Source organism: Toxotes jaculatrix, chromosome 12 (assembly GCF_017976425.1).
Source record: "Toxotes jaculatrix isolate fToxJac2 chromosome 12, fToxJac2.pri, whole genome shotgun sequence".
NCBI lineage: Eukaryota > Metazoa > Chordata > Actinopteri > Toxotidae > Toxotes > Toxotes jaculatrix.
The window spans coordinates 23,010,406-23,036,542 of NC_054405.1; the positions used below are offsets into that span (position 1 = coordinate 23,010,406).

Below are 26,137 nucleotides of genomic sequence, written 5' to 3' on the forward strand. Positions count from 1 at the left end.
CAACTTACAACAACCTCTGCAACACTCGTTGCCTTTTTTGTGGCCATTTTTTTGTTTCTAATTTTCATAAATATGGTCAGGTAGCTAGCTACATAGCAAGGTCACTTAAAACATTTTTAGAAAGTTTAAAGGTTGCTAACACCCCCAACACTTATCAACGTTGTTATCACTGTAGTCAGTGTTTATCTGATTTCTGCAATGAAGGTGGTGAGTATCTTGGCAAACTGTCATAATAGACAAAAATATACACTACAATTTCAGCTTCAATTAATTCTAAGCAACAATTTGAGCATGGTATAATCCTGCGATCTGTATCCGATATAAAACACGCAGATGTGAATGCACACAACATGTTTAAAGATGTCTGAAGGTTATGTACAGTAGCTCAGCCTCTTCTTGTTAACTCAAGCCTCTGATCAAAAAGCTACAAGACGACACTTTCCTCAGCAAAGGAATAATAAATGGAGTCCATACAGCAGAGTGGCTTTGGAAGACTCTTGAGGGGCCGCCACAATGTGCAAGATCAGGGTCATGTGACTGCAGGGGGGAGCTGAGCTAGCACTTGCGCTAGCAAGATTCTCCACTGGCTTTATTACCTTCTTATAGCATAAGAAACTTTAGCTTAGTTGGCAAGGTTACTGAAAAGTAGCCCACGGTTTATTCAGCTGCCTTCACCTGCCTGCGAACCTCAGTTTGCAAGTTGTACTGGCCTTTGGAAATACCCCAAAATGATTTCCGTTGACTTTGGAACCCTCTGATATTTGTTGCACCTTCCCAAGTTGTATATGGAAATCCAACACTTATTAATACCCAGTGTAAATGCAAAGATCAGATCAGATGCCGTTATCCAGGTCACAGGTCACAGATTCAGATTACATATTAATACCAGGTCCAGGTTTCTCCCTGTTATGTCAAAGCCTGCTGTCATGCATTGTACAGGAATCTCTTATTAGTTTGCTAACTGCAGATTCTTGGACTTTTTAATCACGAGGCATCGCATTTGTCTTTGCAAAATGAGTAAACATGCCAGAAGAAGACTCAGCTCACCAGCCATGTTAATACATTAGTAGAAAGAAGGGCTGACTGTGACTCAGGCTGTGGACAAACTTAGTGGGGAGCAGAGTAATTTGGCCTGAGTGGATTTCTAGAAGAGAGAGCAATTTATCAAGAAATGGAGTGGGGATAAACATGCACACTCACATAACACACACACGTACACACAGAGTCACACACACATAATGCCATGTGATATCACACCATGGTGTAAACTTTTGATTTGAACCACCCCAATCCATCAGACACACATACTGCACACACAAACACACACTCTGCTTGACTCACACCGTTTCCACTCCACTGCATCTGGATTTTAAAATAGAAATCTTTGTTGGACACACAGATTTGCTGGAGGGGAGGAGGTTTGCTGACCACCATGGCGTGATGCCTTCTTGCCCCAGTGCCATTTGCAATCTGTGTGGCTGAAAAGAATGTAAAGTGGGTCAGTCTGTCACATCGCTGCATATGACAGCGGTGAAGGAAGTGGAGCAGATTGCTGGGGATCACGCCTGTTCCTTACATGTGCATGCTCATGAATACCTTTTATCATAGCAGCTATCTCTTAGCTTTTGCATCAAGCAGATTTGTCATGTAGTTCTGTGTCAGCGTGCATGTTGCTGTTATTCTGCACAAACATGATGCTATATATTCATACACTCACCTTATCTGGTACTGTCCATTTATATTTTCCTCCTTTAAACGAACTCAGTCCCCCCAACAGGATGATTAAAGGACCATGGTTTTGCATGTTTTAGCCTATTGCTTACAAATAGCATGAAATTCACACACGCATGCCACAGGTAGCTATTGGATGCTGTTCGTTTCACAGATGTCAGGAAGTCAAATTGCAAACATTTGAAACTTGCATGAAATCTCACATCTGAGACTTGAGAGTTAGCTTCTGAACACATACGTGTTGTGAGTTTTCATAAGGGTCCCTGTACCAAATCACGAAACGATAAATGTTGTGTTGCACTGCTGACCTGATCTGTTTTCATCCGATTTTGACCTTTGACATACCTTGGGTGGGGCGTCCGAGCCAGGATACTCCCTCTGATCCAGCTTGTTCCAGCGCTGCATGAGTTTGATGACCATGGGGTTGCTGAAGTCAACCAGCTGGAAGCCTGTCACGTTGGCTCCACCATGCATGAATCGCTCCAGGTTGATGTCCTTAAAACCCTTAAGGGGGCAACAAGGGCAAAGACTGGTCATGGTCTGAGTCCAGAGGAGGCAGAAAGAAACAAGTAAGAGAAAGGATGTACAACGAAATTATCTTTTAACAAGAGCAGTAGGTATTGATGCTTTGATTTAGTTATATTATTAGCTGACAGACTCACAGATAGCTAGAACCAGTTACTACTAAACTACCATTTATTTCCTGTACATATGAATTGGATAAGAGCACATAAAAAATGTGTCTAAATTCTCCTTAGTCCTGATTCTCATCATGCTGAAGAAATCTGACACCTTCTGGTAAAATAGGCTAAATCAAAAACGTCCACCCTCTGGATTTGTGGAACATTATCACTGCAAGTTTGCAAGAACATTGGGCCAGGGTGAGACAAAATACACAATGAGACAAGTCCGTAGTCGTTTCCATGGATTAAAATTCAAATCAAAAAAGATTCTGTAACATGAGTGCTTTTATAAACACGTTCCTAAGGATACTGAAATTGATCACGGAGCAACCGAATACTCAAAGATCAACCCTAGACGTGTTTTAGTACATTTAAAAATACTACATAATAAATTCTTAATAATTTGTGTCTAACATGATGATAATAAGTTGGTTAAAAATTCTTAAAATGACAGACTGATGTATCATACTTCACTGAAGACTGATCCATTCTCGGTTTATGTGCACTGTACAACTTTTCAACTTTTCTCATGAAAATTTTTTGACACAAACTCATGCTTGAAGGTACACACTAAACTCAGATCCAAGATAAGCAGAAAGAGACTGTCCCCCTTTGGAAGATGGATGTGGAAACACTTCGGTCCAGTATCAGTAAATCCTTCTAATAAGTGTGGTCTGCTCCCACAGCCAGCCCTTCAGAGATACTGGGACACAGTCCACAGATCAATAACACAACGCTCTTTGAACAAATGGACTGAAATTACAAGGAGACTGCAGTAAGGAGATCTGTGAAGGTGGGATAAATGGGGTGAAACAGATATGATGAGAAGAAAGAGAGAAGCAGACAAACAAAACAAAACAAACAAACAAACAAACAGACACCCTGTGAAGAGGTGTCATTTTCTCTCACCAGGTTGGCCATGATGTAATGGTAGCCTTTGACATGTTTCCCAACGCTGACAATCTGCGAGGAGGCGGAGCACAGCTCAACGTTAATCTGACTGGATTACAGCATAGCACACGTTAATTGCTTCAAATGATGCACGTAGCAGGCGAGTGTGTGTGTGCCTTGACACAGCGGGACCGTCGGGTTTAATCCGTAGAAGATCGGACGTCTGAACAAATGAACAGGCAGTCACGTCAGTAGCTCGCTGAGGAGGTAAACACTTCACGCTTTCAGAGACATGACAATGCTTCTCGACACTCTTATACAACACAGGCCCACACACACACACAAGTACAACCACAGAGCTGCATAATGGTGATAAAAACTGATTTTGAAAGCTGACATCTGCTGGGAAATCCCACTGGACATCCAGTTAATAAGGGCATGAATTAATCTTAAAAAAAAAAAAAAAAAATACTTTGAATCTCTCAGAAAAGCTTGGATTGATATCAATTCCCATACAGCTTCACTGCTGTCGAGACCTGAGTATCAGGTCGTGGTTGTGAGACTCTTGCTGTTAGTGAACGCTCACAGCAGCAATATCCAAGATTCCAATCTAAAATTACATCCATTATATAAACATGAATCACAACATGGAGCTGTAGGCAAGATCGGCATCCAAGCCACACCACTGAGAGGTTGGAAATAAGTGAATAGGTAGTTGAATCAAACCTATTCACAGCGATGCCTTTGGATTAGTAAGGATGCTGTTTAATTCTGGTCCTGGGTATAGTGTCGGTGACCTAAAACAAATTTTATAATCATGTTTAAAAAAATAAAAGGAGCAAAGTTTCCACAAAGAAGGACATTTCCTCTTTCTTACAGGTTGGCTGGTTTGACAAACACGAGTAGTTTACTGACCATCTGCAGTGACTTTTTGTGAATCAGAAACACTGTAGGAATCTAAATGTTCCATAATGGTTTTATTCAGACACAATAGGACCTTTACGTCAAAGAGCCGGAATTGTTTTCTGTTCTCGCACAGGCTGCGTCACTGATGGATTTTAAATCTTTCCTGTTGAAGCCTTAATTAATGCCCAACGCGAGTGCGAGGGACACTTGCGCCCTGCTTCTCACAGTGAATCACCTAATAAATATTATCAGATAGAGATGCTGCTGCCTGTTTTATAATATCCAACAGTGCACACGCATTGAATGACTCTCATTTAATTCCATGCAGCTGGCATGGATGAAAATTGAAAATTAACGGAAGGACTGCCGGCCTGATCATTATTATGGTTGTGCCAAGGTTTTTCAGTTTGGTTTTGTTGTCTTTTACCTCCTTTACGCTGCACTGTGAGGGCAAAAATCCTTTTAACAGCCTGATCCGATACGAGGAGAATCTCCTCAGCAACTTTAAACTGGCTCTTTCGCCGTGCTTCATGGATTAATAAACTCATTTCATTTTTTTGTGCATAAGAGATGATAATATAGTGATAGGTTCATTACGGTGCCCTTTAGAAGGCAGAATAAGATATGCATATTTAACCCTGTGCTGCTACAGACTTTACATTAATGTGATGACATTGTACAGTTTTGGAAATGTTATTAGGCACAACCTCATCATACTGTCACTATGAGTCCAGAGCCTTTTCAGGCATGAGACTGACATGTACAACTGCTGATACATTTATGTATTGCATGTTTGAAAAAGGGTTTAGAGCAACTTTTGGTGGAGTTACGTTTGGCCTCTCAGACTTTTCTTGTTTTAATTTTAACTTCAAGCCTATATTTCCTTGTTAACTTTGCAGCTATGGCACAGTTTGTACAACTTGCAAATTAGCTGTCAGCAAATTACACTTCCATCTGTGAACGAAACAGGTTTGCATTCAGTGATTTTGTGCTCTGATATTCAAAGTAACATCTGGTTGCTTATAAGCCTTGATATGTTCTGATCGTGCTGTTGATAAGCAGCTAATGAAGCCCAATTATGTATTCGAATCCTTGTTCTGGATCAGAATAATTTGCCACGATGTAATTATGAGCCGGGTGACAGGTGGAATGAAAACAGGATAAAATAGATGTTTATGTCATTGGAAGTAATTCTGGCCACCGCTGCACAAAACAGTGCATCACTCCACAAGCTCTGAATATGACGGAGTCCATCGCATCTACTTGTGAGATGTTCTGTGTACTGGCATCAAGCAAGGATGGAGTGGGACGTCAGCTGCTCTGTGGGGCAAAGAGACTGAACATACACACACATCTGCAAAGTAAATTGTTAGAACTATGACAGATGTCAGAGTGGAGAATTCCTGAATAATTGAACAATTACAGAGACACCAGTAGCTCCAGGGAAAGATGGAGGGATGAGGGGATGACGAGGAGCAGGAGGAGGAGGAGGAGGAGGAAGACGCACATCATATTCTGAGTGTGCTTATGCCAACTAACACCACTGGAGATCAGAACAGACTGTTTTTGAGTTCAAAACTTTCTAATTAGCACAAACACTCAAAAAACACAGTGTGAAACAAACACTGAGTTAAGCGTGTGAAGTACTAACTTCCGTTCTTCAGTTTCTGGGATCCTGTGTTTCAGACAATGGGAAGTAAATTCAGTAATCAAGGCGATTTTTCTGATCTTGTGGTAATGATACAAGGACTTTTAGATTCTAAAGTACAAGTGAAAAATGTCAGACAAGAAAAATGTCTAATTAAATTCTTCCTTCTCATTCTCACATATAAAGAACAAATATTCTCCCCATCATCACATATCTAATAGATGCCTCTACTTTGGATTATTTTCCTGGAAACTGTTCTGCTTTATGACAGATTGAGTCTTACATCACAGTTTGCTTCATCATTTCTATTAGTTAAAATAACTTTGTTCCCACTAAATTTAACACTGAGATCTCGGACATGGCAATATAACCATCCTTTTGCAGAGGCAATAAACAGTCAGACAATCAGACAGGGGTATAAAAAATACAAAAAAAAAACAAAACAAAACAGTTTAGCCTGTAAATCACATCGTCTGGGTATAAAAACAAAAGTGAGCAAACCCAAAATGTTGGTAATAAACCCTCCCAGCGGGGGTGAGAGATCAGCCTTGCTGGTAATTCATCCCAGTGGCCAAATGAAGTACGACAGCAAAAAAGTTTCCTGTGGCTGAAAGAGCATTTCCCCCATAGAAATACACAGACACGACTGTTAAACTGATGAATGGGCACCTGAAACGGAAAAATACACTCAGCTATTAATCTTGATATTATGCATTTTCAAACCAACAGAAGACATAATATCTGTGCACAACCTGTCTGATCGTTTGTGTTTCTCACCTCGCTGGACCTTTTTTTGTGATGTCGCTCCATGTCCTCATTTCAGTAATTAATAACCAATAGGAATGGGAATAGGAAAACTACAAAATTAAGACAATACCTGTATTTTGACATGATCAGGTTTCCTATAAAAACTACAATTTAAAACAACTTGGGTTATTTTCAACATGTATGATCATTTCACTGACGACCTGTTGCTCCACTGGACAATTTTTTGCCAGAATAAGGCCAAGTTCTAATAATCCATCGTATTCCTTTAACCTCTCAGGTGAATGGTCCTTTGACAGCCATGCTAAAGATTTACAGTGTTCACTTCATTGCCAAATTATCTCATTCATATGGAATAGACCATTTAACATCATTACCATTAGCACTCCACATGTTTGATAGCTGACACATATTAGCGGGCCTTTTATGGCTTTGCTTAGTCGGCATGCCAACAAACCAATGAAGCCAAAAACCAGATGAGCCAACACAAATCTACCGTGGGAGAATGTCTCTGCGTGGAACTAATGTATACAAAGCCCTGTGTGAGCTGTCTGAGATGTCTAACCTCCTCTTGTGTGATGGGAATTTAATAAGTTTTTGTTAGAGAAAAGCTGAATTCAGAAACGGGTCCATCAAGCATTTAGAAAGTGACATGATAACATGATAACCGCGCATAACCCAGCAGTTAAAGTAAAGAACAGCTAAATGCTAATGTCATGGTGGCATCACCTGCTCCAGCATGTTCTGCAGTCTTTCTGCTTCGAGATCGATCACAAACTTCTTCTCCTGTCTCCGGTCCAGATCCTCCAGCAATCGCCGGTAACTGGCGTCGTTGAAGTTTTCGACGCAGATGGCACTGACCTGCCAGTTGTTTTGCCCGGCCTTCTCCATGATGGCCTGCAGGATGGCGTATCCTGATGCGGTCAAGACACACAGGACAGGACACATCAAGGACTGAAGGAGAAAATACATGGAGCAGCTTCATTTAGCCCAACACGAAAGTATCTGGATGAGTTTCAATGTTAATCATTTCATTTATTGGATCACAATAGATATTACTGCTCCATTCATGAGATGCCCATGTGTTGTATGAAAAGATCAGCTCACCACCAATGCTCATCATCTTTGTATACTTAGTTATGTCTGTGGCACTCTTCACTTCACTGAAAAATACACAATTTCTTTTCTGAAGTCCAATAATCACCTCACTTAAGAACAGACAAATATTTCCTGGAAGTATGTCCAGAATGGACAATTCCACACCTCACAATTTATGAGGTGTGGAATGGTTTTATATATCTGTATGCTCCGTGAGCGGCGAGGCAGAAAAAAGGGGTGTGGAGGAGCCGGAGGTTGGACTGATGGATGGCCGTCTAGCGGGATCACTGTCATGCAGTTTGCATCCCTAACTGTGATTCTTCCCTTACCTTTATCTGCACAGTCATCACTAAAGCTTAACTGTAGTTTATTTGCAATAAACACGACCATTCCTTCACCTTAACAATAACGTATTCATCCTCTGAAAAGAAAGAAGAGAAAGAAAATATTTTCATGATGACACTGTCATAAGTTTCTGAAGAATCATCTAGTATCATCGTTCCTGTCTGGGATTGGTTTAGTTTGTTAAATATTTAGTCCTGTTGGTTTGTTTGCCATATGTTTACTGGTTAAACTGAGGCTGAAACATGGCACTTTGGGCCATAGGAAGGGATAAAACATATTGCTCATAATTGCTGGTTTAAATAGCAAACTGGCTTCAGTTGACACAACATCTCTGGCAAGATAAGCTCGTTCTCGTGGAAAAGGAACTGCACTTCAGCAAACTCCTCTAAAGCTTTTATCCGTTTCCAACCAGATCTTGGCTTTTGGTGGAGCTGGGGAAGCAGGCTCGTCTCCACGAGCTGGATGGGGGCCTCGCTGTCAGGTTTGTGTATAAAGAAGATGAGAGTCAGAGAGGAAACTGGGGAGCTGTGAGGGCGGCTGTTCTCCAGCAGGAACATATGTCCCCCTTAAACGGCCCCTCCTGGTGGCCATCACAATCTGGCAACCCGTCTCCCTTTGCTCCCAATTAGTGGATTAACCTGTGCTCTGGCAACCCGGTTCCCTCTCCACCTCCTCTATCCCCTCCCCAGCCCCTTGCTCCCCATTAGAGGTATGTCAGTGCCAGGAGGGACCGCTGGTCGAGGCAACACACACACATACTCACACATGCATGTACTATATCATGTCAGGATGCCCTCAGTTACTCCTAAAGGAAGAAGCCAGACCTCGGGGAGGGGATACAACCATTGCTCGTTACAGTCACAGTTATAACAAAAGATAAAAGAGGCTGAATGATGAAAACACCAGAAGAGGAAATTTTAAATGTGCTTTGATGAGAAACTGGTGGCAGCTTTTTCTCTTTTTAAACTATAACGTTTGATTATCTTCGACAATCAGATACAATTATGTGTCTGTGTCGTCACGCTTCATAACAGATTCACAAACCACTAACGCAGTTCAGAAAACATTTACTGTTGCTCATTTACTGCGATTTTACATGTGTGATAAATGATGCTCAACTAAAGCCAAGCTCATAATTTATTATCTTTAACTTATATAACAACCACAATTAAAAATGAATTAGCTAAGTCTACCCTGATTACTTTATCTGGAGAACAATTTTAAGACGTCCTCCATGCGATCCATCAAATACCCATAAAACCTGTGTCTCCCAGGTATTTGAACTGGACGTGGAACAAAAAAGATTTAAGACCCAAAAAGGGATCAGTTACATCTGACATGAGCTCTCCTCCTTTCTGATTGGTAAAAATCAATAATTATATTGTCAATATTCACATTGACTTTGGACTTTGGAACAAGTTGTCAGTAAAGGTGAGGATTTCCTCTCCAAGGAGCAAAAAACATGAACAGAAAAACAACTCGGCCTCCTCTCCTCACATTCAAAGCCTTCAGTCCTGGTGTGAACACATTATATTTTCTTACCTTAACATTTGTTTTGCAGTGTTTGCATCTACCCGCCCAGGGACGGCAGACTGGTGCCTAAATCTGATTCAACGTGTCTCTTTTTATTGCTTGAGAATAAGTCTTTTTGCACATGGTCCCTGACAAATAAAACATAATGAAAAGGGCAGAGTCTGTGCAGGGCGAGAAGCCACAGACTGGGCTAAAAACGACTCCCTGTGGTCACTGCAGCTACTTTGCAGCTATTTCCTGTATTGACCGAAGCTGTTTCAACTACAAATGAGCAGCTGTTTAGTCTCACTCTTAGTGTGCTGTGTGGCGTGAAGCTTTAGTTCATGTCATTACAGTGGTGTGCTCCTATCCCTTTGGCTTTGCTTTGAACTATCTACATATGTTTTTCATTTTTATCCCAGTGTGACAGCAGACCGCAGAGCAACAGTTTATCATGAGGAGCCTCTGCGACGTAATCAATTTCATTTCCTTACAAAAAGTCAAAAAGAGACATTAACATTATATTCTGTATCTGTGTCCCCGTCCCCCGTAGTTACTGTTGCTAGGCCCATTCTTGCCTTCTTACCTTTGAAACTTTGGATATAATTTTTTTTAAAATTTATTTTTAAAATGTTATTTTTATCACTAAAACCTAAAACTACACCAAAATCAAAAGCCAAAATTCACGCAGTTATCACAGCCCTGCCAGATGTGGATCAGCAGCTGGAGGAAGCTGCTTGCCCAGTATGCAACAGTGATGACGCTGGTATTCCATCATGTCTTATTGTGCTGCATGGTGCACTCAGTGTATGGACAGGAAGCTGCAACGGCGGCTGCAGCGGCAAGCAAAGAGTGCAAAGGGCCAGCTGATTACCAGCTGATAAATGTGTAGCCCTGAGGCTGTATGCAGAGCAACAGCCAGCCGCAATAAGCATCAGCGTCAAAGACACAGCCACCGGCTAGCGTGCAGACTGATGCTAACGCGTGTTGTGCTGATTGGGGCAGAGCTGGATACTGGATGGAAGCAGCTGCAGCATGTGGAGAATAGAGCGAGTGCACATCTGGGCTTCTGTGTGTACTCTCTGCCGCGTCTTTATCTTTCCCCTCCCCGTTGTCCCGTCTTTACCCTCCAGTGTGATGCACATTGTCGGTGTCTGTGTGTCTACCAGGCCTCCGTGCTCCCATCCTTCCTCAATGAGTCGCTCTCTTCCTTTCACCTCTTCCTCTCCAGAGAGTACACAGAGAGGCTTATGTTTCTAAAAAGAGCCATTCATCATGGCCTGTTCACACTGCTGCTAACAGTCCATCAGCTGGAGAAACATCAAGAACATCTTGTTTCCTTGCTCTCTGCTCTTATTTTCACTTCCTCGTTGGCTCCTCTCCTAATTTTTCGTGTTCTCATTTCTCCTCATTTCCTCTCCCCCCTCACTCCTTCTCTTCCTCTTCTCCCTCCACTCCTCTGCTTGTCTCTTCGCTCATTTTCTATCTTCTTCTCATCTCTTCCCCTTTCCTCCCCATCCTGTTTCCTCTCCTCTCATTTGCTCGGTTCATCTCCTCTTGTTTGCTCACCTTTCATCTCCTCACCCTTCCTTTCCTCTGCTCTGTTCTTCACTTGTTTCCTCTTCTCTCTTTTCCATTCTTTCCCCCTTGTTTCATCCCCTCTTTTTTCCTTTCCTTTCCTCTTTTCTCATTTATTCACTCCTCTTCTATTCCTTTCCTTTCATCTCCTTTCTCATTTCCTCTCTTCTCCTCTCGTCTCATTCCCTCCTGTCCTCTTGTCCCATCACCTCTTTAAAACGTTTCCTGGATCCAGTTTGTAATTCATTTTATTTTATTTTACTCTCCTTTCTTTGCCTCTTCCTTCCTCTCCTTTGATTCTCTCTTTTAAAACATTTCCTGGATTCTTCTTGAATTTTTCCTATTACTTTTTGTGTGTGTGTGTGAGCGTGTGAACATATTTATGGGAAATCTAGGAAAGCTAATAGGAACAGCACCCTCTATAACCACACAGACGCAGATGCACGCGCATACACACACAGCTACAGTATCCAGCCCCTTGTATCTCTGGTGCTTTGATGCAGGGAGTCAGACTGGCGCTCATTGACTGAGCTCAGCCATGCGTGGGCTGATTCTACATTATAGTCAATACTGGATGAATGCCTGGTCCTGTGTGTGAAAAAAAAATCCTCAGGCTAAAGTGCTGCAGCCTGCACCCAAAAGCCTTCTGAAAAGCGCTGCTGTCGTGCACACACTCACACATTCATGCCCTCTATCAAAGACAGAAGACCTCATGACAATATTTGAGATTTAAAATATGCAAGTCTACCTCTCTGAGATCATACAGTAATAGTAATTTGTCTTTTCTAGCCCATTGCAGGAAGAAGACCTCGTGCTTTTTAGGATTTTGAATAATGCTTGTGCAGAGATTTGCTTTCATGCCATGCCAGGCAGCAAAACAGATTTCAACTGATTAGCTTGAGCTGGTAGGGGAAATGAAAGTGAAAAGGACAGTGAAGGAATGAACTGGATAAGACATGAATAAGACTTCAATAAAGAAAAAAAACAGTGGAGAAGGAGGATGGAAAAATCTGATTAGATCACTGATATCAAAAACAATTACTATAAATATTTATCACAAAATGAATTATGAAAAATACATTCCCTTAGAAAACTTTAAAGTAAAGAAAACTCAGATATCTACAAAAATAAACGAATGACGAATGCAACTCATTTCATTCAACCAGAGGTGGTAACAGTACCCATGGTTAGCCAGACATGTTTTTGATGATAGTTGCTAAGTTGTACTCAGTGTGTCATATGCTTGACATCCAGCGTTTTCCACTGTTGGTATGACAGCAGCTTCAACAGAAGGGCAGAGCCCAAAACATCAGCGATCACTCAGTACCACCGAGCTGCTGCCTGAGTTCAGCACCACGGACAGAGCTCTCAGGAGGACAACATACATACACACATGAATAAATAAATAAAAAGAAAAAAATAAAATGAAATAAATCAGACTCAAGCCAATTTAACAAATGCATAATTATTTAAATACAGTACTTAGCAATAAATATTACTCTATTAGTGAGATCATTTTGTTGCAGTAATTGAAAGAAAAATCATAATGTATGCTGACAATAATAAATCCAGCAAGATCCTGCGGTCTCAGTTAAGCAGCATTTCAGACTGTTCCCTCCAGACTGAACACTTCACATCGATATCTTTGTCATTTAACACTTAACTGGATGAGATTTGTGAATAATCTTGTATGACACTCCCCGTATCTTATTCAGGATCAAATATATCTTTCTATGAGAAACCAGGAGAGATACATTGTCTTCTCTTCGTCACAATATGACTCCACCTTATTCACTTTACACAGAAATGCTGATTGTTTGCATCCTTATTTAAATAACTGCAGGGTTAAATAATATAAGGAGGGGGGTGGCTGCATGGTTGCACCAAAGGCAAGGATGTTTTTAGAGGCTAGCAACAACTAAACATAATCATTTTCAACTTTGAGGACTGGTCCGACCCTACCCACTGCTATTTATCTGTCCAGTTTGCTTTTTGCCTCAGTGCACATAAAATTTGCAAGATAAAATCCAGTCTGACCATGTTTCTTTTATACAGAGTGCGTCCACTGCCTCACAAGTGAGCTCACATAACTGTGAGGGAGTTCAGTTTTACAGCAAAAGCCTGACCTTTATTCATGCAGGTAAGTCTGCGGAGCTCCACAGAAATCTATGATGTCAGACACAAAATTCTTCCCCACAGAACTTCTCAGATAGTTTGGTGTTGTCATTACTTTTTCAGCAAGGCTCACTAGTTTTCTCTGTTTTGTTTTAGCAAAGAGAATGACAATGCCCCGTTACTCGCTGGGCCTGACAGTGCCTTTCAGGAACTCCACCTGCTGGAATACAAACCAAAGCCTGCTGTGCTTATACACCGAAAATTCTCAGATTCGAACAGATCATTACAGATTGAATTTTTCTCTTTTCCACCGGGTTGACCAGCATTTCAGGTTTCAAATAAAAAGTGACAGCACAAGCTCTGTGAAACAGGAACACAGTGAAGACTGCAGACTAAAGGGCAACGCACACTGACACCATGTTCAGAGCATCTCTGCAGAGTTTTAGACGTCCATCAGTCATCTGTCTCATGGAACAGATATGCCTGTGTTTTTACAAATGTATCAGCTCTGACAGGCTTGCATGTGTCACGTCCCAATACACCACTGCCTCTGTTTTTCATGTCTGGAATCTCTTGCGCCTGTTCTCCCAAATGCTGTGAATTTGTGTTTTGAAATATATACACTGATGAGCCAAAACATTACGACCACCCACAGATGAAGGGAATAACGCTGATTACCTGGTAATGATGGTGCATGTCAAGGTCTGGGATGCATTGACGGCTAAATGAACAGTTGGCTCTCATGGTCAACATGTTGGATGTGGGAAAATGGGCAGGTGTAAAGACCTGAGTGACTCTGACAATGGCCAAATTGTTATGACCAGAAAATTTGGTCAGATTGTTCAGAGGCTCCAACTCACAAATTACAGGACTTAAAGGATCTGCTGCCAAAATCTTGGCACCAGATACTGTATGGAGTCCTTACCTCGGTGGCTTGGAAAAGTTTCAGTGGCACAGGTTGGACCAAAAGAATTTTAGGCAGGGGCAGACAATATTTTGGCTCATAAATGTATATCCAGAATGATCAATAAAGGCACCCAGCTTCAGGGCCAAGTCACAGTTGGACTGTTATTTTGGATGTTTTGGGTTTTTATGTTGAAAACCAATTCTCACATTAGTACAACTATGCACCATTCATGGAAGTGAAGTGAGGAGTTTGATTCGGCTTTCCACAAAGCATCTAAAGTGTCCAATGTTTCAAAGGATCATTAGAAACTAGAAATTAGAATTGTTTCAAATCAGGAGGCAAGAGATTAAGTCTTGAAATATCACACAACACGAGGTCAGCTGTACTCCTGTCTACAGACTACTGCTGATCTTGAATCAGCTGTGATGGTAGATTGAGGCGGTCAGGTTGTGTGTTGTCAGCCCATTTGTAGGGCAGCTCAGTGTTACAGCCACAAACCTTTGTTGTGTTTTTTTTTGGGGGGGGGGGGGGGGGGGGGGGGGGTGGGCGTATGATCAGATACAAGTAGGTTTTGTTGAGAGGAGAGGAGGCTTTTTACCCAGTCAAGCATGTACGACCTGAGATAAGAGAAAAAGAGGCAGGGAATGAGATGTTCTGGAGGGAGGACACACTGATATGCTCCTCACACTGCAGCCCCCTATATCCAATCTGCTCCAACATTCATTGCAGTCCCCACAGCGGCAGAGAGAAAGAATGGAAACCCCTGACTAGCTTCTGGAAAATGTATGAAAGTGAGATGTGGAGATGTGATCCAGGCAGTAGCCCATATCCATTCTGTCTTGTAATGGAAATGTGGCCGAGAGAGGGGGCGGGGTGGGGTGAATAAGCACAAACCTCTGTGTGTGTGTGTATATGTAGTGGGAGAGAGGCAAAGACTGGGTGGGCGACAGGAAAAAAATGAAAAGGGGAAGAAAATAAAAAACAGAGAGAGAAACCGAAAGAGAAAGAGTGAAAGTGAGAGACATAAGGATGAGACAAATACTGCTCATGGTCCTCGTCCAGGTGGGGAATCCAGTCAGAGAAAGAGAGACGGATAGAGTGAGAGGTCCAATAATACCCAGCACACTTGTAACAGCATCTACACGGAGAGATTGATTACTTGCTGGCCCCGAGACATGTTGTGGATACAAACCCATTATTTTGGAAACATATCCCTTCAAACCTGTGTGTTTGCCGTGTAGTGGACTGCAGGACAAAGTCGTACCAAAAGTGACCGGATATACTGTATACCTTCCTTGTTTCTGGGGCTGGTGACATTTTGAATTTACTTAAAATTACATTAAAAAAAAAGAAATCCAACAACCTGAATGTCATTGTGTTGTAAAGCAACACAGACACTTTATACACCACATAATAGCCTAGGCGTCCTTTTTCTGATTCCCTCTCGAGGATCCATGTGAAATAATAAGTATAAATAATAATGATATAATAACAGTTATTGAACTTGGGGAGGAGGATCTGTAGCTGGTTTAAACATTACAAATAAATAAAAGGGAGCTGGGAGTCCAGCGAGATTCCTTGAATGCCCAGCTATCCCTCTATTGCAACTAGTGCTGGGTGATATGGTAAAAAATATGGTATGGTAAAAATCTTGTCTAAATGCAGTGTGAAATGTTTACACTCATATGTTGGACCAGTTACATCACAAGTGTGAAACCCTCATTTTCGACAGCGTGTATCGTGAACGCACCTTCCGCCATTTAGAAAAGCAACAGTGTGTGGGATGTGATTACTAACACTGGAAGAATCGAGTAGTCGTGTTTTTTTCTTGCAGGGGTGTTTCCCTGAGTGCCTAGCCATATGTTCCCGGGGATGGATCTATGGTGGCAGCAGGCTAAGGAAGTTAGCCCAGATGTCCCTCTCCCAGCAGCGTTTTCCAGCTCCACCTGAGGGATCCCGGGGCGTTCCCGGGCCAGATGAGATACATAATCTCTTTTTTGTTTACTACATGCATATTACATAAAAACTGTCCTCCCACAAAAATCAAGCACATCAGTCATTTCATATGCTTACAGATGTAAGGTTGTGGTTTAGATGACACACACACTGCAGCGCAGTACACTCACATTCATGAACTGCTTCCAAAAACAAAAACAAAAGCAGCCCATCCTCATCACTCACCCCGGTCTGTGTCGTACAGGAAGACGAACTTGTTCCAGTCGTAGTGGTCGAGGAGGGACAGGAGTGCACCTCGGATGGATGGCCGCAGCTGCAGGGTGAACTGGCTCTCGCCCTCGGTGGGGAAGCTGGGCGTGATGAGGGAGATGTGCAGGGCGCTGCAGAAGGACGTCAACGTGTGGACCGAGCGCTTGTCGTACAGGCCAAAGATGGCGAAGACACCACGGGAGTACTGGGAGCAAACTGAGGAAGAAAACAACACCAATAAAATCAGTACATAAATAAGGCAGAACCTGTGGGCATGTAGGATGAGAAGAAGAAAAAATAATATCTTAAAATCATGTAAAGGAATTTTTATAGAATGTCAAGGGATCTTCTTTCTGTGCTTAGTTCCAAACCAAACCAATGGTTTTGCACCATCTGTGTTTTCCCCCAAATTACTTAAACGCTCCACTATGTTCACAAGCTGGTCACTAACTTTGTCTGCCTGCTCTTTGGTCCTCGACACTGCAGGGCGGCTTTATCAGAGCTTTTGTGCTGGAAACTGCTGCCTGCTGCGGCTGGAAATGAGGCTGACAAGAGCGGATTAAGTTTGTTGGCTGGAAACCAAAACAATGAGCCAAAGGACGCTAAAACGCTCAGTAGAGCTGACAGGAACTGCAGAGCTGGTGATAATTCTCAGTAGGTTCGTCACAGTGGACGAGCCCTTTCAAATTACAGTCTTTTGATCCATCCATACAAATCCATACACTAGTGCAGCTTTGAACATAACACATTTCTGAAGTATTTTAGTTTTATTTTCTTATTTCTTTGAACAAAAAGAAATTCTCTAAGATCTATTATTCTGAAATTAAGTATCCACACATTAATACAACAAGGATATTGTCAGGCTGTGAATCGGTTTACTTATCGTTTAATAAGCACATTTCTGCCACGATAATTTCATTGTGTAGGAGCAAAACAACAACAACACACACACACACACACAATGAGGGCTCATCTCCAGAGAAACACTTTTTTTAATGATAGAAATCTTGGCACGCTGCCAAGAAACTATTCCCAGCACACAGGAAGTGATGTTTCCATTTCACTTAGGATAAACAGAAGATGAACCGGGAAGTTGATATGAGCAGCGATAGCCATCGTACTCAAATGATGCACCTGCACGGATGATGAAGAAAAACGAATGCTCGCTGTTTTGAATGACAATGGATTGCTGGGGGATGCGGTGCAAAAAATCACCACGGCGATGAGCGCTTAGCACCATGACTGGAGACAACGCAAAAACCATTATCCCACTGATTACCACTTTAAATCCTTTCAAGAGAACCGCTGAATGCAGTAAACAGAGATCAAACCCAAACGCATCCGTTTCCTCTGATGCTTTCATCTCAAAAAGCTGTTCTCTTTTCCATTTAAACAGTGGCGACAGTACCAACATTTCCGAGTAGCTCAGTGAATCATTCCCCTCGCTGCTGTGTAGATATTTTTTCTAGCACATATTTCCCATTTACAAAACACATTTTATTCATGCTGTGTTGCTTCATGACATCAAAACAGTGCAAACTGAACCTGCATCTATTGTACTGTATTGGTCATACTTTGAATTAAATGGAAACTTTTCATTTGCATAAAGTCCACACGAGCTGTGCTGTGCACACGTACACAGTGTGTCCTGCTTAAGGAGATCTCCTCATTATAGAAAGGTTTGGCTGTCTACAAGAGCCGTACTATAATTGCCCACTTTTTACACACACACAGAACAACAACAGAGAGGGAAGATAATGAGCATCCTCTGCCAGTTTGCGGGTACGGGGAGAATCAGAGTGAGCGGAAAAATGAAGGAAGAGCTCAAGATGTTCCTGTTGTTAAAGGAAAATGGGGGGTGGGAAAGTAAACAAGACAGCTGCTTTACTGACAAACCTATTGTTTCCATGCAGAGTGCAGTGCACTACTGTAGAGACGGAGAGAGAGAGAGTCTGCGTCTTTTCTGATCTGCCTGCAGCTTCCTCCCTCAGTAAGACAAACAAGACAACAGTCAGAGAAAAGGAGAGCCGTGCTTCTTCTGTTGTGCACACAATTAAAGTACATGGAGGTGCAGGGAACCTACAGTACCAGGAAAAAGATGACAAGTCGAGACTGCACTGCAGTGGGGTTTGTTGTAATATCACAGCTGAAGTTTGCTTTTCCTTGTGTCATGACTAAAGTCAGTCACAGTGTTGGGTGGGGAAATGTTACTACAAATATTTTATCTTCATGGAGCCAGAGATTTGTATACATATATATATATATATATATATATATATATATATCAGAAATGCTCCTTTAGCTTCTAGACCTCTGAGTGGGCAGGATGTAGCTGTACCTGTTTGACTGACAGCTGAGCCAGCAGTGGCCCCTAGCCACCAGCAGTGGCCCCTAGTTTAAAACCCAAATACAGACAACATTTTCTACTGCAACTGAAGAGAAAGATCAACAGGATTTAGATTACGGATGGCTGAAATATTCAGGTATGTTAAGCTAAACATGGGCTACAGTTCGAAGTCTGCATGGTTGTTAATCAGCGTCTCCATCAGCTAATAGTAGAATGGTGATATGTAAATACAACAGGATTCCTATGGATTGTTGGATTATTGCTGTCACAGAAACCAAAAACATAAGATATCATTGTTTTCTTTTTAGAAAAGAGAGCACCGGTAATTTACAGAGAAGATCTCTTTGTTAGAGCAGAAAGAAAACATATTTTAGTTAAACTTAAGAATCAGTGAAATAACTGCTGTTGTTTGCACATATGGCCACACCTGCTCCCTGCAGACCACACAGCGATTAACATTTACTATTAGTGTGTGTGTGTCTCTCTCCATATTGAAGGATGAAGGCCCTTGGGAGGGGTAAAGTCGTGGTAGAGAGAGTGTCCACTCAACCAAGAAAGGAGTCCAGAGGTTGGAAAATCTACACAGCCCACTGATGTCCCCTCAAGGGAGGTGATGACATCACACACACACACACACACACACACACACACACACACACACACACACACACACACACACACACACACACACACACACACACACACACACACACACTTCCTTATATGTCAACCCACAACCTCTCTATACACGGTACATTGCCATTATCCTAGTTTGAGTAATTAAACACAAAACATCGATATGCGTGTGCGGAAACCTGCTGGTTGAGATCAAAACCTGACAGTTCTGCTCAATCTTTGTCTCCCCCTGCTGTGTTGGTCTCTAATTACTGCATGTTTTTGTACCATTAGGGTTCAACTCGTGCATATTTAGGAATGAAACTGAAGAAAAACAATATCAATATTACTGCTATCAATAAGAGTTTATTTCAACTTGTGTTACCATGTCTTAAAATGCTACCACCCAAGCATATGCATCCTGTTACATGTTGAGTGAACCTGTGGACATATCTGCCTGCTAAATATCCATCTGCTGCCTCCCTTACATGGAGTCAGTCGGGTAAATAGGGCCAATAAACCACCATCACTGAGACTGATGATCATAATATTGGTAGAAATTCATCTCGAGCGCACTCACAGTCACATTTACAAACACAGTATAGGACATAGGACAGGACAAAACTGAAAGCAATAACCAAGAGCAGTAAATTGCACTGACATAATTTATAAAGTTCGAAGATCCTATGTGGATTGTGCACAGACTTTTATTCTGAAGGGTACACATTAATATTTGTGGTATTATATTTCCTGTTTTCCTCACACTTCTTCAGAGTTGCTGATACAGTTTTATGGGAGAAAATATATTTTCGTGAAGAACTCATACACTTCCCTACAGAGGGAAAAGTCTGTGCTGAGAGAAAGTACAGTGATATATTTCTTATGTATAAACTAGCTCTCCACCCTCTTTTCCTTCTGGACTTTACACTGGGAAAGTTTGTATTTTCTCTGGTTTGGTTTAATTTTTGTGTTTTTGCTCCTTAAGCTACTTTAAAACAAGCATAAAGTGAATTCACTGACAGTTTTCTGTTCTGCAGTTTACACTTGATTTACTTTCATGCATAAATCTGCTGATAGGAAGTTTTTCGAGGCATGTGTGTAGCACGGCTCCCTACGTTGGCGCGTAATGATGAGATTTTGATTACCGCAGTGCCTTTAGTGACTGTTTATGGTGTTTAACAGGCGCAGAGAGATTATATGTAAGAGAGCCACTGTGAATGTCATGTTTGTGTGAAATTGCAGGTATGGGTTTATGCATGGCTGTTTTTGTCTTGTAGAATATATTTTGGTTTTCTATTAATTTTCTGAGAATTACATTTAGCCCTTTTTCTAATGTGATATTATGCTCTCTTCTTTCCTCTTTTCAGTCTGGACTTCAAAATGGGAAGGCACAAACAGCAACTACGACTCTGTGAATGCACTGAATGTTTCTTTACAACTGCATTCCCGGAAAGTGTGGTCAGCACAATGCAGAGTTAGGCCCACTGCATAAATACAGTCTCAACATGGAAGGTAATTGTATACAGGTGAACTCCTGTATATAAATGACATGACCTCCATTTTCCACCGTGCTCTAACGAAGGCCACTGGCCTTGGCGTTCCATGTGCTGTGTGCATGCTGCAGGACTGGGCTCACTGGCCAATCACAAACCTCAACCCCCAACATTAGCTGGTAAACTGTTTTCTTAGGTTATTTTCAGACTGATGATGAAGAGACAGGGAAGATGTAGTGATGGCTCAAGTACAGGACGAGCCACAAGAGGTCAAGGAACGCCAGGGAGAGGGAGAGCAGCAGCATCAACAGCTGAGTTTGAGGAAAGACTGGAGGAAGATCCATCCAAGAGAGGATGGATGGAATACAGGTTTATAGCCTGCTCACAGTTACTACTTCTTCATCCTCTCATGTTGGACTGAGGGCAGATTGGTTACGCTACAGTGACTCACTATCGCCTCTTGAGGCACAAAATGGTATTACAACATGGGACGAGCCGAGGCTAGCTGGTTAGCATGCTAACTTCAGCAGCTATCTCTGCAGCACAATACGTATTTGACATGTTGTCCAAACTGTTATTTCACATTCTGTAGATAAACTTAGTTCATTTTTTTTTTTTAACTAAACTTGCATATGGCCCCTTTAAAAAAAGAAAAATCTTCCAACAAATGACTGCTTCAAGGTCACACTTCCAACATACTCAAGAGCTGCCAATGAGACCATTCTGCCCAGAGAAGATCTGGCACAGTGCACAGCAGAGTAGTGAGTTACAGTACATGCCAAATGGCAAATGATGAGTGTTATCCATTTCATTCAAACAGATTGCCTCAGCAATGAAGAGGGAATCCATTTAAACCATGAAGGCTCGATGCAGGCTCACTAGTGAGTTTGGTCCAGCATTTTTCCCTGATGAGAAACATAAGGGTCACTTCTGAATTTCCATTCAGTCAGTAACTGCACTTCTTGCGTGGGCTTTTTTTAATCAAGCAGAGGAAGAATTTATCGAATGCATGTGGGTCGCACAACTCCATCAGCTTGCATAGTTTCTCCTTATTTAATGTAGTCTCTGAGTGAAGGCACAAAATGTCATTTTACAGTGGAGGCAGGGGTGAATGTCACATATTAACTGACATCCTGGTACAAACCCTGCTAAAACACTGCTGTGCTGCCATTTAGGCGCATAGACGCAGGAGTCGAATGTGTATCACATGACCACCTCTGGCCCACAAAGACATTTAGCCATACAGATCTTTTACAAAAGAAAGGCCTGTATATCCACAAGGAAAATTTCCTGAGGGTCAACCATTGAAAAAAAAAAAAAATCTAATTATCTCACTTTGAGCCATTGAGTACAATATATTTTATCAGCAGGGAAAAGGTCATGTGATTATGTTTCATGGGTAAGAAAATAAAAAATGACAGTAAATTTGTGGGCATATGTGCTGGATGAGCAGCCGTCAGTGGAATGAAGAGGGTGCCATGTTTGGATCCCTCATGAAGTGTTTAAAGCTACGCTGTTCAATATTTTTGTATTAACAATCGATCAAACGAGACATAGATGTAATGAGGCATCGCTCACTGTAATAAACCAACACTGGATTATCATCAACTCTGCAGTTTCCCTTAACTACAGAGAGGTTTTTTTTACTGTCTTTCAGCACATTGTTTTGGTTTTAAAGTCCACAACTCTGCTATTCCCAAGCTAAACTAGTCAAATGCTTTATACACAATGATCCACCGGTGATATGACAGATATGGCCAGTCATTAGCTGAATCCATAGGTCTGGACTAGCCTAGACCTCAGACTGACAGACCTCAGACTGATGGAAGTCTGAAGTGAAAACCACTGTCAATTCCACCATTCATCAAGACCACAGAGAGGCTTTATGCCTTTCAAGAGCCTCCTTCTGAGAGTCTGTGTGGGAAAAAGGGACAACCCATTTTTATGCCCCAGAAAAGAAAGAAGAAGAATTAAATTTCAGAAAAATGTCAAAGCGACTTGTACTCAGTCTGAGATGTGACATTTCCCACATGTGTTTTCAGACGCACAGCTTCACAGAAAATCCAGAGCAGGATTGCTCCAGTGCAAAGAGACAGCATAGGCCAACAGTAGCAATCCATCAGAGTCAAGCCGTATCAAATAGAGTTTGCTCTGTATGACCTAGTCGTGATGTGACGGCAGTGGTGCTGACAGTGAGTGGGCGGCCACTAGTGACAGGCTGGCCTCCTGGACTGGTCCATTTAGTCCCACACCAGCAGTGACCCTGAAACAGCATCCGCTGGCCTCACACTCCACTGCACAAACAGGTCAGAGCACACACACACTCACTGCAGCTCATTCTGATCAATGGGCCAGACATTCTGAGTGTGACACACTAACAGAGCAATGCAACAGAAGCTCTCCTGTCATTTTACATAACACTTGTCAGAAATCAACTCGCATCACTTCGAGCAAAAATAAACCTCATGTGAGTGAATTTGGCTGAAGTGCATCTTCTCTCTGAATCATCTGAAACTTAAACCGCCACGCCTGATCTGAGCTATGCTAAGCTTCGCTAAGGTAAGATAAGCTTCCCTAATCTGGACCTATTGACCAGCGGGACTTTGGGGTGGCTAAACTGCCGTGTCATCAGTGCTCTGTGTAAATCAGTAGATGGTTGGACGTGGTCTAGTGCCAGTGACACACTTTTCCCTCAGTACCCCAGGTGTCAGGCCCCACCCACAGCACAGGGCGGTTTGATGATGACTGCCCCCGACCTCTGCCCTGTCAATATATTGATCACAGCTGCACAGAACAAACCTCCATTATTTACCACTTGTTTTAGAGCAAAAACATCCAATGCTCGCTGCTGGGGAGTCAATCCACTGAATTTTCAAGATCAAATCTGGCATGAATCTGGAACTGTATGTATAAATAGGATAAAGTTCCTGTGAAATCAATCAGTGATCACTGTCAAACTGAGCAGTTCAAACAACCTTCTCGACAGGTTTGGCCTTATTCTGTATATTTCTTATTGCCAGCAAATAAGATGAAAGGACCAAAACCAGTCCTCCTGTCAACACTTCCACTTCCCTCTACTCCAAGAAAATTTGTATCCCTCAGCCAAAGTAAATCTTTAAAAACAGGTCACAATAATAGTTTAATTTAAAAGAAAAAAAAAGGCTCAGTAATTTCCTAAAACAGCTGGGCAGTGTAGCTTTTAGCAAATTATTCGAGTTACTGGGGACTACTTTCAGCCGCAGCTCGTGTGGCATTCAGTCAAAACAAAGTACAGTGTGTGTGTTCATGGTAATGAGGGAACATGTCACCCAGAGCAACAGTGTGGCTCTGGCACAGAGGAAAAAAAACCCAAAAACTTGGGATACACAGGAAACACTTCATTGATGGTTTTGGTCTTTTCACTGGACTGGACATCATGTTGTTATGGTAGTATGTTTGCTGTACCAGTCACTTTTACCACCTTTTTCCCTGATTCACATTTTGTCTTTATATTGGTTTTCAGCTGAACAATGACGTGTCCTGAACAATGGGAGTAATATCTGAAAATTGTTCCCATTTGAAAGCACACTGGGCGAATATGTCCTAATAACTTTAAATGGGAAGTTTCATATTTTTGATAATTACGATGTAGTTTGAGGTTTTTCCACTTTCGTAAATGAACTGAAACAACGTTAACATCGACTTTCTTATAATGGCAGTGGTTCAAATGCTGAAATGTTTGAAATGAGATTTTTGGCAAAATAATATTTTCCAACACAAGCGTATCAAGTGCTGGCAACCTTTCAAGTGAGTACTGGTAACTGGAATTACTGTGCCAAGCCATTTATGATGGCATTTTCTATCATCATCAGCTCTCTAAGCGTGTACGATTGTAGTAAGACATCTTCATCGACTCACAAAGCAGCAAGCAACATGAGTGGAGGTCTTTTATGAAAAAGAATGGAAAGGACAGGAATGAAGCCCCCTTTGTGTCCGTAATAGTTTCAGCGAAGTAAAAATCAATACAGGCCTCTTGTCTGAGCGGTCCAGATGAAAAGAAACCATCACTATCTTACCGACCGTACACAGCGCTCACGCCGGGCAGGCAGCCATTTTGAACAGGATCACAGCAGCAAGCAATCGCTCAATTCCCCCTCTCACTTCAACACCTCCATTTACACAGCCACTGTCAGACACAATACAGCAGCTTCATTGAGGCTCACCGTTCATTTATTTAAAGGTTTAATTACTTGGCTGAATGGGTGCTCGCTGTGGAAGCTGGACAACAGGTAGGTCGAAGTGAAGAATCAACATCACTGTAGCTGACTCACAACAGTAAAACTGTCTCATAATAGCAGCTGAATTATAGTAACTACCTTAATTTCCTTTAAACTGGTGGTGTTCCAGTGTCAACTCTCAGTGAATGACTGTACACAAAAATATCTGTCACATGACTATAATTTAGGACCAAATGATTATGGTGATTTCAATTTGTCCAGTAAACTGGTTTATGACCAAATTCCTGCATAAACAAATGACGTCCCCATCAGCCTCAGCTTTGTTTTTAGTGCTACTTAGCATAGATTTCACAGGGTCCCACTGGCATAAATGGGAGAAGTCTGAGGAAGAAGTCCAAAACAAAAGTGAAGAATAAAACTAGTTCAACATATACAGATTATAAAATAAAACTGCTTCTATACATAGTCTGGAAACAGAATATTCGTTTTTATAGGAAAATATACAAATTCTATAGAAAAACATATTTAGCCCATGAAGATTCTGAATATGAGCAGCAGACTGCCCTTCAAAATAAAAGTCTCTGCCTAATCCACTTCTTCTTTTACATGAATTTACACTATGTTCATAAAACAGAGCCACAAAATACAAATACACACTACTAAACCAACTAAGCTGAACTACGATGATATGGTAGACATTAGCTGTTAAACATCAGCATGAAACATTTTCATTATGAGCATAAATGGCAGCATTTTTCTGTTTGTGCACATCCTTCATGTGACAGACACTACACCACCATGATTTCCTACAGCCTGTGGGTCATAAAAAGCACTGGTAACACTCCACAATGCACTAAATTTATTTTGTTATTAATGTAAAATAATAATCTGCATCTTTGTCTTCCTCAAAATTCAGACATGTACAGAGGGTAATAAGAAAAAATTTAAAAAAAGAATGTTCCGAATTATTTTTCAGTTTTAAGAAATCCTTTAAAAAAACTGCAACAAAATCTTATTATTCTCTTCTTATTTTTTTCTCTGTCCATTGCATAACTTTCTCCAAAAATCCTACTTCCACAAC

At 41.6% G+C, this 26,137-nt stretch overlaps 1 protein-coding gene across 3 annotated transcripts in view; it reads right to left on the minus strand.

The window, feature by feature from the left end:
• The window catches only part of LOC121190527 (glutamate receptor 4), a 98,718-nt gene that overhangs the window by 37,580 nt on the left and 35,001 nt on the right, over positions 1-26,137 (minus strand). For all 3 annotated transcript variants that reach the window (XM_041051328.1, XM_041051327.1, XM_041051329.1), the window contains exons 3-6: positions 16,361-16,600; positions 7,354-7,538; positions 3,324-3,377; positions 2,077-2,235 (exon numbers count right to left, since the gene is read on the minus strand). In XM_041051328.1, the coding sequence (XP_040907262.1) occupies positions 2,077-2,235; positions 3,324-3,377; positions 7,354-7,538; positions 16,361-16,600 (638 nt within the window). The remainder of the gene's footprint in view (positions 1-2,076; positions 2,236-3,323; positions 3,378-7,353; positions 7,539-16,360; positions 16,601-26,137) is intronic.